At 43.1% G+C, this 15,647-nt stretch overlaps 1 protein-coding gene and 1 non-coding gene across 7 annotated transcripts; both read right to left on the bottom strand.

Moving 5' to 3' along the window:
* Window positions 1-317: 317 nt before the first annotated feature.
* On the bottom strand, window positions 318-14,754 carry TMEM170A (transmembrane protein 170A). Of its 6 annotated transcripts, none has more exons than XM_072967743.1 (4): window positions 14,576-14,687; window positions 13,280-14,372; window positions 3,625-3,726; window positions 318-1,017 (listed from the first exon to the last, which is right to left on the bottom strand). In XM_072967743.1, exons 3-4 carry the CDS (start codon window positions 3,722-3,724, stop codon window positions 887-889), a joined length of 231 nt encoding a protein of 76 aa, XP_072823844.1. In that variant the 5' UTR covers window positions 3,725-3,726; window positions 13,280-14,372; window positions 14,576-14,687; the 3' UTR covers window positions 318-886. The 6 variants fall into 6 exon arrangements, with proteins under 6 accessions (XP_072823844.1, XP_072823842.1, XP_072823841.1 ...); XM_072967741.1 differs by having other exon boundaries at window positions 3,556-3,726; XM_072967740.1 differs by lacking the exon at window positions 13,280-14,372 and having other exon boundaries at window positions 14,373-14,754.
* Window positions 2,262-2,389, bottom strand: LOC116281974 (small nucleolar RNA SNORA27). The gene has a single exon (XR_004191448.1). It is a non-coding gene; the product is annotated as a small nucleolar RNA SNORA27 (small nucleolar RNA).
* Window positions 14,755-15,647: the final 893 nt, after the last annotated feature.

Raw genomic sequence — 15,647 nt, forward strand, 5'->3', positions numbered from 1 at the left:
GTGTGTGCCTCAATGTTAAGAGTGTCCTGACTAATTTGGCTTAAAATTTTCAACTTGAGCTATTTAATAGGGTATGTTTCCAATTAAACTAAATAAAATTAATAGAATAAAAGTGATAGGAAAAGGTGGTACAAGAATTATGGGGAAAAAATTCTCAATTGGCTAGCTTATTTTGATAAAATATACAAAACAACAAATTCATATCTCTTAAAATCTATTGCATAATCAGAGGTCAAGATAGTTATCCTTAAAATGTCACATCATTCAGTAGTTACCTCCTTTTTCTTTAAACAGTGGAATTGAAGCCACTACTTGAGTTACAGATTTTTTGTGTGTTTTATTTCACCGATTCTGTTCTCAACATTACACTCAACCAAAACCTACTTGGCACTTACTGTCATGAAGTCGGAGCAAGAGAAGAGTTTGCCGAATGTTAATCGAGGTTAGATCAAATAAGATTTTAGTACCGTCTATTCTGCTCAGAAATTAACCAGTATGTTCCACAGCTTCTCTGAAATATGCAACATTGCATTTTCTCACAGAATATTACAAATTTCAGTGCAAAGGATGCCAACCCAGAAGCACTGCTGACTTGGGTAAAGGTGCACCTGTAAAACTGCCTGAATTAAATATGTTAAAAAAAAAAAAAAAGAAAGAAAGAACAGAAAAGAAACTTGATTTGTTTTGGTTGAGAACAATGGGTCCAAAAAGATCTTTAGTGCCTGGAGCTTCAAACTGAAGAAAGGTCTGAGCTGTTGTTCTTCATATACCTTTTCATTCACGTTGCTTCCATTTGAAGAGCTAAGAAAACACTACATTCCACAGTGTATTCTTTTTGAGGATTCTGTAAAACTTAGGTTTTTTCATCGCAGCACAAGGGTGTATGCTATAGAGTAGCTAAAATCCGTAAAAAGGAGACCACCACTACACAGAACGTCTGTCCAGTGCCCAAGGTGAGGGCCTCAAATGGTATCATTTCCTTTCCTGCTGCTCGGTACACTCCAGCAATTGCTCCACCTGTTCAGAAATCCATGAGTGTTAAAAATAAAAAATCAGGGTTAACAAACAGGAGAAAACAGCACTTAAAATTCTACTATATGTAAAATGTTCTCAATTGTTTACATTAAAATTTAAACATTACAGAAATTCCTTTTGCTGACTACTCTACATTTTAAGTATGCCTTATATGGTTGGCAAATCACTGACAAGTGTGTTTAGATGTTGAGAAGTGACTCCATCAAACAGAGTCTCCTAGATTTATGGAATAAAATCATTTGGAAGTCATAACAGAAATCACAAAGACTACAATTTCCTCATGACCTGATTACAAACTCAAAAATATCTTATTCGCCATGCATTTAATAGGTACCTAACATATGCTAGGCAGTAAAAGAATCTTTTGTGTGAGACTGAGCAAGAACTGTTTCAGGAGCAGCCACAAGGACTCCCCACTCCACCTCATCCTGTACTTGGAGTTCCCTCCAAGAAGCGGATGGAGGAGGGAGGAGGGGTGGGAAAAGGAAGAGAGGGTGGCCCTAAGCCTGTCAAGTTGCTGTTCATTCAAAGGATGAGGCAGGAGGGATACTTGGGGATTCCCTTCTATTCCTCATACCATTGTCTTTACTTTGTTAGTCACTGTAACTTCCTAGAAATTGAGTAAACAAAACAAACAGAACATCTGTCACTACCAGGTACCCTGAGTTGCTCACAGGGACTCAGTGTTGTACCAAGAAAGTCAAGATTTCATTAGTTTGAAAAGAACAAATCCAAAGTTCCCAGATGACCCTGTCCCCTGCCCAGAAAGGCTCCAAACAGAATTCTCATTGGTCACAGAATCTAGCTGGGGACACAAGACAGAAAGCACAGCATGAAACAGATTTTGAATAATGCAAGACAATATGTAGTATTTTACACAAGTTTACAAATATGATGTGGTGGTATATGAACAGATTTTAAGAAGAAAGAATATTAATCAACACTTGTGCTTGCTGCCAGGAACATCTGTGACTTTGAAATGCTCACCTCCAGTGGCTGTGCGTACACACTGTGCTACTAACACCTGAAAGGCACATGTTCCATTTGCTCCAAAAAAGTGGGCTGGGGAGGAAGAAGCTTAAAAGAACTTAAACCGGGCCCCAAAGCAGGATCTGGATGATGAAGGGAAGAAAGGAAACAGCAAACCAGAAGGAGCAGCAAAATGAGAAGGGAATAGATTCTATGCACTAGAGTCTTCTTTTTATGACTTTTCAGTAAGTTTATTAGTTTGTTTCCTCTGATAGGTTACAAGACAAACACCCAGTATGTTTGAGTTTTAAAAGGATATTTTCTTTGCCCCACTTGAATGACCAATAAAGACATAATGTACTAGAGTCTTAAAGAAGGAAATGAACATAACATTTGTTGCACAGTTATTGTGTGTTAGATACTCTGTTCCGTATTTTATACACACATTATTCAGTTAATCATCGCATAGCATCCCTATTTCACTGATGAGAAATCTGAAACATCCTAGGGGACAGTAATCCAGTAAAGAAACTGGAGCAGAGGGTCTCTAAAGATAGCAGTAGGTGATAACAGTTAAAAATATTGTATAAGGCCAGTTATGGAAACTCCTTAATGCAGACAGGAAAAAACTGGCTTCTTCCTCGTGTTATCACAAAAGTTTCATCATCTATAGAATACAGAGAAACTAGGCCACCTTGTCCCCAAAAAACCCATCAAGTCAAACAGGCACAGAGAGATTTCTGCTTGAGCTCAAGGTTTAAATTCACAGCCAAAAAATTCATGTTTATACATATACCTAGAAAAAAGTCTCAAAGCATATACCAAAATGCAAACAGTGATTACCACTGAGGGATGCAGTAATGGAGGATTTTTTATTTTTGTTTTATGATTTTTAATTTGTGTAAAAGATATATGTTATTTATATTTCATTATGAGCTTAAAAATGATTTATGCTTATTCTCACCCCTGCGACATGAGCAAAAACCCTGACCTCTGCCCAAAAAACACCCAACAGGTAAAAATAATTTTTAATATAAATGTTACTAATTCATATTCAGAAAGTCCTGAAAGGCAAAAAACCAAAAACCAAACAAACAAAAGAACACAGGAATTTTTCTAAACTAGAATTCCTGTCATTAGAATTATTTTTCCATCCTTAAAATGATGGCACCTGAATGAGTGGAAGCAATTCATCAACCATCTTGTGATGCCACCAACCAGTGAAGTGAAAGCTAGAGAGAAAGGAGCAGTAGCCTCCAAAAAGACAAGTATCTTTCTCTTGCTAATGACCCATCTCACAAGATGTATCGCACAAAGCTTGATATGGTTTCCCTGAAGCCAGCGAGACAAAAATCTGGCTCAGAAAGTCAACGATGTGAGCCAAATAATGGGGGACCGGGGGTGAGAAAAAAAAAACATAAAAAAACAGGACCTGTGGTTAAAGATCACTCTTTCTTCTCTATCCCACTCAGACATGTTTCTAAAACGGTTCCTAAAATTAACTGACTAGTCATATAAAACATTTTGACTGTATTTGAATGTCTAACATACTTGTCAAGATTCCAGCAGTAATTGGTCCCACGATGCCCATCAACAGGATGCTTACAGACATGAACCTACCATATTTGTGACGTCTGAGGGTGAAGAGGGCCAGCAGTCCAGCAGGGACATGAAAGAAGAGAGAGGACACCAGTGCCCACAGGAACACACCATACCACATCTCTACAAGGGGAAGCAAAGAAAGGTCATACATCACTGCCTTTCCCAGTGCAGTCATTACAGGGGAGTGGTCATGATACCCAGTTACTTCATTTTTAAAACCAGTCATTTGCAATGGACATTCATCTGTCAAATACACAAACACTGGTGGTTTTAGGGTGATCAGTAAACTATGGCCAGCACCTGTTTTTATAGATAAAGTCTTTCTGGAACACAGCCACACCCATTCATTGAAGTCTTGTCTATGGCTGCTTTCAAGCTACAAGAGCATAGCTAACACAGCGACAGAGATCACATGGCCTGCAAAGCCTCAAATATTTACTACGTGGCCCTTTACAGAGAAAGTTGGCCAACCCCTGACAAGCTACCCAAACAAGGAAGAAAAGGTTCACCCAGATTTGAAAATTGACCTAAATAATTTCCCTCCTATAAGAAGGACAAGCTTAAGTACCACTGACAGGGTGCTACGCAGTCAACACCTGCTGACTTCCTGATTATCCAGTCATCTAAAATGGAAAAGCTCTACACATAATCACATTCCTTCAACAATCATTTACAAGACAATGCAGTAAATATCAAGCCATCGCCTCTTTTTAGGTTATCAAAGCTCTTTAAGACATGAAATAAATACTAGATTATATAAATGTTTGGCTTAAAGACAAATGGCAAGTTAGGGGGCAGGTTAGAAGAGGAGCTGGTTCCTACAGAGAACCTCTAATCACTGTTTTAAACGTTTATTTATTTACTTATTTATTTAAATGGAGGTACTGGGGATTGAACTCAGGACCTCATGCATGCTAAGCATGCACTTTACCCCTGAGCTGTACCCTCCCTGTCTATTCATGCTTAAGATGACAGTAATTCAGGCAACATTAAAATATCTGTTCAACAACCATGTATACAAAACTATGCATGAGACATCTGGGAAAATACAAAAAAGGAGGAGATACCATCCTGCCCTCGTGACTTTACAATTTAGCAAATGGCAGATGCAGCATTTTCCCCCAGTGAGCCCAGGCACAGCTTCAAAATTCTCGAGAGCTCTTTCCCCACATACGGATATAATGGTGTCACGTTAGATAAAATCTGTTGTCCACTCCTGCGCTAGAAGCAGGTACATAACAGGCAATTTTAGAGATCAGTCAGCAGCTTAACTGGGGTTTCTCAACCACAGCACTATTGACATCTGGCCCATGTAACTCTGTTGTGGGGGGCTGTCCACTGGAGGATGCTGAGGAGCACCCTGGCCTCTACCCATTAGGGCTAGTAGCACTCTCTCCCTGGTTGTGAAAACCAGAAATATCTCGACATTGTCAAATGTCCCCTGTCGGCAAAACTGCCCTGATTAAAAAACACTGACCTGACTGAAGCAGAAAGTTTATCAGAGTAACAGTAGTTAAAGTTGCAAAGGTGGACAGGGTCACATAATGGTGGGCTTTGAAGGCCAGACCAAGCACTTCAACATGAAAGCCCTAGAAGGACCATCATAGGTTTTGAACAGGAAAGGGTTGTTAGGATGCTACTTCCCAGGTGGCACCTTGGACCGCCAGTAGGAATACAAGCTAGAAACCCTTTCTGGAGGGTAAAATGCAAGTGTGTATCAAAAAAAAAAGTCAAGTGTGCACACCCTCTGCCACACTGCTTTAACGTCCAGGAATACATCCTACAGGAATACACATGAGGGCAAGGACAGGTCACGATGTTCCTGCCAGCTCTGTCTGTACTGGCAAAAACTAGATGCCAACTGCATGTCTAACTGATGCAAGACTTGTGAAACACGTTTTGGTGCAGCCACAGAATGTACATTCACAATTGATAACCATATGAGATAGCTCTTTAAATACTGTTGGGGTAAGACACCCAAGCCGCACTGGGAAGTAAGAAAAAGCGAGTTTCAGAATAATATGTAGACTAAGACCCCATTTTTGTAAAAACAAAACACAAACACGAGAAACCAATGTGTGTGTAAATAGTTCTGAGTACTCAAAGTCTGGACTTAACGCTTATTCAGTAAATATTTACAACATGCACAGGCACTGTTTTAAGTGCTTGACAAATATTAACACATGCAACCCTCTGAATAGCTCTATGAAGCACATACTACCATCTACAGCTCTTGGATGCGGAAACAGAGGCAGAAGGAGGTGAAGAAACTTGCTGGAGCCCCCACTGCCAGCACGAGGCAGAGCCCAGGGCTGACTCACGCTGGAAGCCATGCCCTCATCCCCTTTGCCTCTTCTTTGTGTACATTAACATTCAGAAAACTTATTTCTAGGGAAGAGGACAGGTTGGGAAGGGTTAATAACAATTCCCTTTGATAAAACAAACAGCTTTTTTTTTTTTTAAAGAACTGTTCAGGATGGTTGGTCGGATTGGGATGAATGATTAAAGAGAGCAGTGAGGAGAATCAGTGGGCGTGGGGAGAGCAGGCAGGGCGAAGGGGGAGGCACAGGGGCTTTTCTTGAAATTGTATTTTAGTTGTACTGCTGTATGTGGTTTTTGCCCGATCAATCTCTTATTCATGTTGGGGGGGGGGAGAGGGAGCTACAGGTTGACTAGATGTGGGGCCATATCCCCCCAAGCCACCCTTAGCATCGTCACTGATGACTGTGTCAATTCTTTGCACATATTAAGTCCAATAAAGCTTCAATTAATACCATATTCTATATACATCTAAATTAGGACGCATAGCTCTTGTTTTCAGTGAAAGGCTCTGAATTAAAGCATCAGGGGCTCCCCATCTAGGGCTCAGTGCTTTTTAAAAATAACAAATGACAAGGTGTTTGGCGCTTTTGTTCTGGTGACCAACTATCAGATAGCTACAAAAGGTTTCAGATGTCTTGTGAGATTTTTTCTTTCTGCTGAACAAAATATATCTTCAGAATAATTTTTTAATACTGTTGAAACTGGTCTATTTTGTTGGATGGTGCTTGGCAAATTGTTAAACCAAGTCTAAATCACATGATATGGAGCATAAAGTGATTAAACAGTAATGTCCCAAGCTGAAAAATTAAATGTATATAACATATATGTATAATATATAAAAAATATATAAGTATGTATACTAACTACTCCACCAAACAAACAAAAAACCTTCCCAGTCAAAGGTGTGGATCAGTAATTGTAGGCAGGATTCTCCATCCTCCATGTCTGAGTCCCCATCCTCATCGGGAACAAACCTATACTACGTACAGCTGCAGCCTCCTTTCCCACCTCAGGTACGAGCTCTTCTTGCCCACACCACCCAGGAGACTTGCCCTCTCTCCTTGGCAGAAGCTCTAGAGGCTGCAGTGTCTGGTGTCCAGATAAATGTGCACCCGCCAGAGCTTGGGCGCCCACAAATCCCTCCTGCCTAGGCAGCTGCTGTTGCATCCTGGCCTCCCCCTTCTAAGCCCTCCCCCACCCCATCTACACAACCCACTGCCAGCTTGTCCCCAAGCCACAGGACATGCAGTGCCCTACTAGAGCAGTTACCCCATCTTCAGCTCCTCAGTCCTCACCAGCTCCTCCCCAAATCACTCAAAAGACTCTGACCTCCATTACACCACCCAATGTGCAGAAAGTTCTACAAGGGCACCAGGAATGCCACTTCCGGGGTGCAGGCAAACAGGATACAACCCAGCCTCCAAGAGGTCAGACCAGTTGCCGTCCCGGCTGTGCTATCACAGGGCTTCTGCTGGAGCTCCCCAAGGTGCAGAGATAAGCTCTGTTGTCCCCCAAAACTCAAGGCACTGCTGACACACGGCTCCTTACTGGCTGCCACAGAACCACTGGGGCAGTGCACTGGGAGGTGAGGCCCTGACTACCACACACACACACACACACACACATACACACACATATACACACACTCTAAGTTGGTAACTTCTATAGGGATGAAACAGATCCTAGGGGCCAGTAATCCAGGGGCCTGGACACTCGGGTATGCTACCCAACTGCTACGGACTGAATTGGGTTCCACCAAAATTCATGCGCTGAAGCCTTAACCCGACAATGCTGTGGTCTTATAAGAAGAGGAAGACAGATCTCTTTCTCTGTTTCTCATTCTCTTTCTTTCTTTCCCGTCATGTGAGGAAATATTGAGAACGTGGCCCAGGAGGACCCTCGCCACTTCATGTCCATGTTGGCACCCTAATCTTGGACTTCCAGTCTTCACAACTGTGAGAAAATAATTTCTGTTATTTAAGCCACTCAGTCTGTGGTATTTTGTTCTAGAAGCCCTAGCAAACACTAACACTCACCTGTTCCCACTTCCTGGAGCACCTGCCCAAGGAGGCCTGCTAGGCTGCCAACCCAGCTTTTCTGAAAGCTGGAAGGCCTGTTTGCAAACAAGACCTGGCAGAGCAGGTCAGCTCCTTCCCGAGAAAGAAGCAGGCTGCACCTTCCTACAACGATGAGTTACATCCATTAGCTACCTCAGTGCCTACATATTTTATCTAGTGTCACTTAAGTCACTCTAAGAAAGAAAAAAGGCTTTATTAGATTAGATGAGTAGTACAATTTATAAAACACTTTTCAGATGGATGGAAGTATTACAGGGCTCTAACAGCTAAGGCACACCTCAATCAATAAAACACTCTTACAAAACTAAGCGATTTCCCTTTAATCTACTGCACCTAAATTTGCCATCTATTTAATAGCTATTTATTGATCACCATATACTACTTTTCATTTCCCTGGCTCAACATATTGCCAGAAATCTCTGTCTACATATTGTGCAGTATTTTCTTATCTCCTGTTTCAAATCAAGTGCATTATCTTCAGCTTTGCTTACTTTGGCAGCTAAAGTCACATCATTTCCCCAAGTGAAGAACAAATCAGATAACTAATCTGTAATAAAAGATTATAAGGGGAAATCAGGTTAAGCACTGGTGGTAGAATAGGCCCCAAAGATGCCCACATCCTCATCCCTGGAACCCGTGATCATGTGACCTTACAAGGGCATGATCAGATTAAGGAGCTTGGGATGGGGGTGGTTATCCTGGATTTTATAGGTGGGCCTAATGGAATCAGAAGGGTCCTTGTAAGATGGAGGCAAGAGGGTCGGAGTCAGAGAGATTTGAAGATGCTCTGCTTTAAAGACAGAGGAAGGGGCTATATGCCAAAGAATGTAGGAGACCTCTAGAAGCTGGAAAAAAACAAAACCAATTCTCCTTCAGAAGGAAGGCAGCTCTGCTGATGCATTTTGGACTTCTGACCTCCAGAACTGCAGGATGATAAATATGTGTTTTTTTAAGCCTCTAAATTCATGGTAAGTTGTTTCAGTAGTGATAGCAAACTAATACAGAACTGAATTCATGCATTCAATAAATACTTTTGAGCCCATTCCATATGCCAGGCACGTCACTGAAAAACAAAAACAAAGATCAACAAAAAAGAGCCCTGCTCACAGGGCATTTGTATGTTTAAGAATCTTTGTTTCAGGGGATGGGAGGTACAGCTCAGGGGTAAAGCACATGCTTGTCATGCACGAGGTCCTGGGTTCAATCTCCAGTGCCTACATTAACGGAAGGAAATTTTAAAAAAAGTCTATTTTTCAGACAAACACTTCAGCTAAAGAGACAAGTCACACAGATTGCAGAATCCTAGGTGAGTATTGTGCTAACAAAAGGGGCTTGTAACGGCCGGCTCCTTGGCCCTCGATCCTGACAGCTAAATCACCTAGTTTCCAAGCAAGGCCTCAAGACCAACCTGGCCCCAATTAATTAGCAGAAATGGAAGAAGCCTAGACCAAGTGGGCAGCGTGAGGCTTGGTGCTCAGCTATCCATTTAGCTGGCCCCACTCCGCCTTATGGTCCAGGTCAAATAACTAGCCAATTCCTCTGAAACCAGGGTTCTAAGCAGACCACATCACTCCTCTTGGGAACTGTAGTCCTACCCAGTCCTGCAATTCTGGAGATGCTGGACTGCCTGGATGCTAACTGCCCACTGTGAGACCCACCTACCTGCCAGGGGATCCGTCTGTTCCCTAATAAATACATATATACTGGTCTCCTCCCCTGGATCCTGGCACAAAATACATATATACTGGTCTCCTCCCCTGGATCCTGGCACAGGGCTTCTAAAACCCTTGTGAATAATGCTGCTAGGAAAATCTTTTGTTCTAATACTTAGTCTTTGACCCTGGTTCCTGACACAGAGCTTCTAAATCACTTGGAATTTCCAGGAGTGCCTTTTGTTCTCATGAGGCAACTGTTGGTGGGCTCTTGGATGGGGGCTGGTCACCAGAAAGATCAAGCCATGATTATGAGGTTGGAACTTTCAGCCCCAGCCTCCATTCTCTGGAGGAGGAGAAAGGCTAGAAGGAAGTTAATGATGGATCATGTCTAGGTGACAAAGCCTCCATAAAGATTGCCAAAGTACAGAGTTCAGAGAGCTGCTAGGGTTGGTGAACACATCTATGTGCTGGGATTCCAATTCCAAAGGGACAGAAGCTCCTGTGCTCAGGGACCCTTCCAGTCCTCCCCCTATATGTCTCTTTATCTGGTGTTCATTTCTGTCCTTTAATGTCTTTGGCAATATCCAAGTAACCTAGCAAGTAAACTGTTTTCCCGAGTTCTGTGTGCTGCTCTGGCAAATTGACTGAACCTAAAAAGAGGTCATGGGAACCTCAGCTGGTCAGGAGCACATGTGACAACCTGGACTTTTGATTGGCATCTGAAGTGGGGGGTTGGGGCAAGCTTGTGGAACTGAGCCTTTAATCAGTGGGATCTGAACTTAACTCCAGGTAGACAGAGTCAGAACTGAGTTGAATTGTAGGATACCCTACTGGTGTCTAATTGCTTGATGCGTGGAAAGTGCACACATGTGGCGTGAGGCGTGTTGTGAGTATGGTAGCACTGTGAGAGTAAAAGAAAACTGAGTTTTCCCTAGATACTTTCCTCTCCACCCTAACAATGGCGACTTGCCTACCAGGACCACCAACTGTGGGCTGCCACCTCCCTCCTGATGCCACTGCCTAACTGCTTGCTCACTCCTGGTTTCTGAGTGTGCCCCGCTGGCCTGCCTCACCCCAGTGGTCTCCTGGTCTTAGCCTGGCTAGATCCTGATCCGGCCTTCCATCTATTCTCCACACAGGGCCAAAAAGGCAGTGCTAGTGGGAATGAGGGTTCTTGTTGGGGTGATGAAAATATTCTAAAGTTGCTTTCTGTGATGGTTGCAAACTCTACAAGTATACAAAAATCATTAAATAGTATACTTCAAAAAAAAAAAACCAGTAAGTCAGATCATTCCTCCTCTGCTCAAAACCCTTTCATGTGGCTTTCCAGTTTCTGACATCACTTCCTCCTCCCTACCTTGACCACACTGTTCCACCCACCACACTGGCCTCTGTTATGCTTCTTAAGCAAACTCCTGTCCCAGGGCCTCAGAACCTGCTGCCCCTCACCCAGAATGCTCTTCTTCCAACAGCTGCGTGGCTTGTTCCTCATTTCCTTCAGCTTTCAGCTCTAGTGGCACCCTCAGAGGATTCCTTGTGACCTTAAGTAAAACAGCACTCCCCCTCCAAAAAAACCCAAGCACTCCCCTCGACACCCAAGGCCTGCCACTTACTATCCCAGTCTTACACTCAATTTAATTTTATTTTCTTGCTCTCCTTTAGAATGAAAGCTCTTTTGTTTTGTTTACTAACACATATTTACTTAGTCCCTAGAAAACAACAGACACACAATGGACAGTAAGTAAATATTTGTTGACTGAATGAATAAATGACTGTTCCAAGTGTGACCTATTCTTGATTCTAGCAATGCCACAAAAGTTAGTCGGTTTTAGTTCAATTATCATGAGATAAGCTTTGACACTGAAGGTATAATGAAATTCATATCTTCAGAAAGTTAAAGTTATTCTTGATACAAGAAAGAAGATCTGCCTTTCTTGGCATTCAAGTTTTTTAAAAATAACAACAACAAAAGAAATTTGAACAACTTGGAATAAGGAAGCTTGGGTAGAAACCTAAATGGCTAAATTGCAAATGCAGGGGCAAAAAAATCAATTCAAAGCTTCCTGACAGTGATAAACCATAAAACATTTCAGAGCAATGATTTTGCCCTAGTGAGTTGGCATAATATGCAAGTAACCTTTTCTGTGGGGCCAAAATAGAAACGATTCCAGAATCAGGTCAATGAATGAAATTCACTGTCAGCAGGCTTTGGTGCCTCAAAGAGGATCAAACTTCATGTACCTATTGTATCCATCATTCCAGCTAAAAAAAGAAACACAGTAGGGAGGTTACCTGTTTATCCATCACATTCTGATCAACCTGAGGTCAAGGGCTGTATCTCACGCATGTTATACCCCCAGCCCAGAGCCTACACTTGACCAAATGTATACCTGCTAAATGAATGATCCCTGGTGATCACCACTGCCAATTATATATCCAAAGAAGTACTCATAAACTCAAGTAACTACTACAGTTTAATATTTCAGAACAATTTCTGAAAGCAAAACAATTCGCATAGCTACAGATTCTCTACCTCATTCCAAATCCACTTATCTCACTCTTTTCTTAAAGAAAAGGCAACTAAAAGCCAGACAGACTGAACAGAATATTTGCAGTTTCAAAGTTATCACCTCACATAGGACTTATTACAAAAGAATTAAAATACCCTTACAGTGGAGAGATCTGATAAAACGTCATCTTCACCAAATGATTAAACCTTGCATTATCAATAAAGGGACAAACTGACATCAAATGTCTCCTGATGTGATGCACTGGGAAGTGGACGTCACCTATGTGGGTAGCATTCTGAACAAAGATATTTAACCTGAATCTAATCATGAAGAGACAATCAGATAACTTCCATTGTGGAACATTCTATGAAACTATTAGCCTGGATTTCAAAGATGACAGTCTCAAGAAACTGAAGCAAAGATGCAGGAACTGTTCTAGACTAAAGGAACTAGCAAGACTAAAGAGACATGACAACTAAATGCAACATGTGATCTCTGGTTAGATCTGGGAATTTTAAAAAAATTTTTAAAGGGGAAAAAGCTATAAACGGCGTTATTCGAACAACTGGGGAAATTTAAATAATGCCTATATATTAGATAATATTCTATCAATGTCAGATTTCTTGGGTGTGATGTCGTTTTTCTGGCTGTGGCAGAAAATGTTCTCACTTTAAATGATACATGCAGAAGCATTAGGTGTCAAGTGCCATCACTTCTGTAACTTCCTTTCCAAAGGCTCCACAGAAGGTAAAAATGTTATGTGTATGCACATATATTTAGGGAGAAAGCAAAAGAATCAAAATATTAATAATGAATCTAGGGGTATATAAGTATTTGTTATACTATCATTTCAATTTTCAGTAGGCTTTCCAAATAGAGTTATGAGAAAAATAAGGAAATGAACAAAAACAGACCAATCTGGTCCAGAAGTGCCTCCAGAATGCATTTTTGTACGGTGTCTCCAAAATACCATATATTTTTGTCATTGTCAAATGTGATCTTAGTACCTTTTGATACCTTTTGCCAGATTATCATTTTAGGCATGATTTCAAGCTAACATCTGTATCTGACCCAACATGGATATTATTTTATTAACTATTTCACAAACCTGTTCGGGAAAACACTAGGCAGGTAATATACAGCCAAGTCCCTGGTGTCCGCTGAATGGCGCCTGGCAGTCGCTGCCCAGTGGATGAGAAATCACAGGTGCCTTGTTTATAACTGCAGTCAGTAATCCAACCCTCCTTCCTTTGCAAGTCTCATGCTGGTTCTCGGATCGTTTACTAACTCAAGACATCAGTCAGCTTTGCTAGAGTCCAACCTCACCCTTCAATTACCAGTCCTCAGTCTTCTTGCCTTTAAAGGTCCAATACATAACCGTGTCCCCCTCCCCAAGAGTTTTATTATTAGCATTCCCAAGTAATTTCTCCTCCTCTCAGCTTTCTGAGCACGACAGCTTTCTATCTCGTATCATAACTGTGAAAAATCCTATCAGGCTCAGCAGAAGGTTCTCCAGTGGGTGTAAGAGTTACAAAGAAACTGTGTCAAAGATCTAGAATGCATGAGTGGGAGACTCGGCAACAGGTCTCAGAAAGTGATTCCTAGAAAGAGCAGCTGGTGGAGGGGGTGTATTTGGACGTCGGTGGGAGGGATCCGCAGACAACCTCGCCGCTCAGAGGGGCTGGATTAGACGAGAAACAAAGGAAATGTGAGCCCTGACTGACAGCTCCGCAGTCTGGGCTATGCAGCGTCCGAGATGCCAAAGCCCAGAGGCCGGCGCGGACGAAAGGGGCCAGGCGCACCTAGCGCCCCTAACAATGCGGGGATGACCGCCTCCTGTGCCCCCAACAAGCCGCCTACAGGGCTCTGCCGAGTTCCTGTCTGAACCTGCAGCGTTTGGAAATTCCCAAGGGCAAGATCACTTTGGGCGGCGGCCGAGCTCCCTTCACTGACGGGTCCACCCGCGGCCGCTCCCGACGACCTGGCGGGGCTTGGGGTAGCCCGTCCCGAGGGGCTGGCGAGGAAGCGAAGTGGAGTGGCGCCAAGGCCCCAATTCTCGGCCGAGGGAGCAGGAACCTCTTCCCAGGAGGAAAACAGACCCCGCGGGAGGGGCAGCGAGGACCCCGCCTGCCCCCGGCGGAAGGGGCACCGAGCGGCCGCGGGGGGGCCTGCAGTGCGCAGGCGCGGGGCGGGGCCAGTACCTGGGAAGGAGCAGAGAGAAGTGGAGTTGGGGCACAGGGTCCCGTTGCCCACCCGCGGCACGAGCTTCAGGCTGAGGATCTGCTGCAGGAGCCCGGCCGACCCCCCGCTGCCGCCGCTCCCTTCGTGCTCCATCCCGCCGCCATTCACCACAGAGAGATGGAGGAGAGCGCCCGAAGTGCTGCCGTGGCTTGCTGTCACTTACGGCCGGCTCCGCTCTCCGCACCTCCGCCGCTTCAGCGTCACCTTCGGCCGGGGCCCTCTTCCTCGCACCCCAACGGCGCTGCCAAGTATTGGTTCCTCCCTCCAATCACAGGGCGCCGCAGATGGAAGGGGCGGGGCGAGAGTTGTCCCCGCCCCTGACGTTGCGTACGGCTCTCCGAGACCCAGCACCTACGGGCTACGCCCCCTACTGGGGAAGTCGTTAGTGCTCCAGTGGTGCGTGCTCTTCTCTGCCCTCCTCGGCAGCGCCACCTATAGGAAAGTATGGGAAGATAGGGGAGGGGATAGGGAGATCAATAAATTCATACATACACAGGCATCTGGCAATAAGAATCAGATGTTTCAGCACCCAGGTGCGAGAGGCTGGAAGACAATGCAGCAATACTTTCAGTATTTGGAAGGAAAATGATTTCGGGGGAAAACTTCACTTTAAAAAACCATTGTATACAACGTAAGGAATATAGTCAATAATATTGTAATGACTGGAAACAGATGGTTACTAGACTTATGGTGATCATTTCATAATGTATGCAAATGTCAAATCACTATGTACTACACCTGATACTGACATAATATTGTATATCAACTATATTTCAATAAAAAAGTAAGAAGCATTGTGTACAAAATATGTATTATTTTCCTTTTAATTCAAGAACATTAGCAAGATTGTTTATTCGAGTTCCCTCTAAAAACCCTTTGTCTTGGAAACTTTCTAATGCCAGTTCTCTAACACCACAACTGGGATTTTACATCAACCAAGAAACTTTTCTAAAACAAAAATAGTATTTTAAAAAGTCATGAAATATGCCCCAGCCAACTGCCCACCATACCTTTCATCCTTCTGATCTTTGAGATGTTTGCAGCCAAATGCCAGGGCGGTGGTTATCATTTTGTAACATATAGAAATATCGAATCACTATGTTGTGCACCTGGAACTAACATAGTATTGTGGGCCAATTACATAATTAAAAGTATGGTAAATTTGGAGAGAGGATGAGGAAGGAGAGATGGAGGAATTAAGTCTTTATCTCTTATAACATTTATAAATTAAAAAA

Source organism: Vicugna pacos, chromosome 9 (genome assembly GCF_048564905.1).
Source record: "Vicugna pacos chromosome 9, VicPac4, whole genome shotgun sequence".
In the NCBI taxonomy this organism is placed as follows: Eukaryota; Metazoa; Chordata; class Mammalia; order Artiodactyla; family Camelidae; genus Vicugna; species Vicugna pacos.

What these genes read in the sequence shown, in the direction of transcription:
- TMEM170A (XM_072967739.1), bottom strand. Translation starts at nt 14,505, where the DNA reads ATGGAGCACGAAGGGAGCGGCGGCAGCGGGGGGTCGGCCGGGCTCCTG. An exon ending in TTCTCTCTGCTCCTTCCCAG is followed by an intron (nt 3,727 to 14,372) that starts GTACTGGCCCCG and finishes TTCCCCTTGTAG; the next exon opens with AGATGTGGTATGGTGTGTTC. An exon ending in TACTGCTGGAATCTTGACAA is followed by an intron (nt 1,018 to 3,555) that starts GTATGTTAGACA and finishes ATTTCTGAACAG; the next exon opens with GTGGAGCAATTGCTGGAGTG.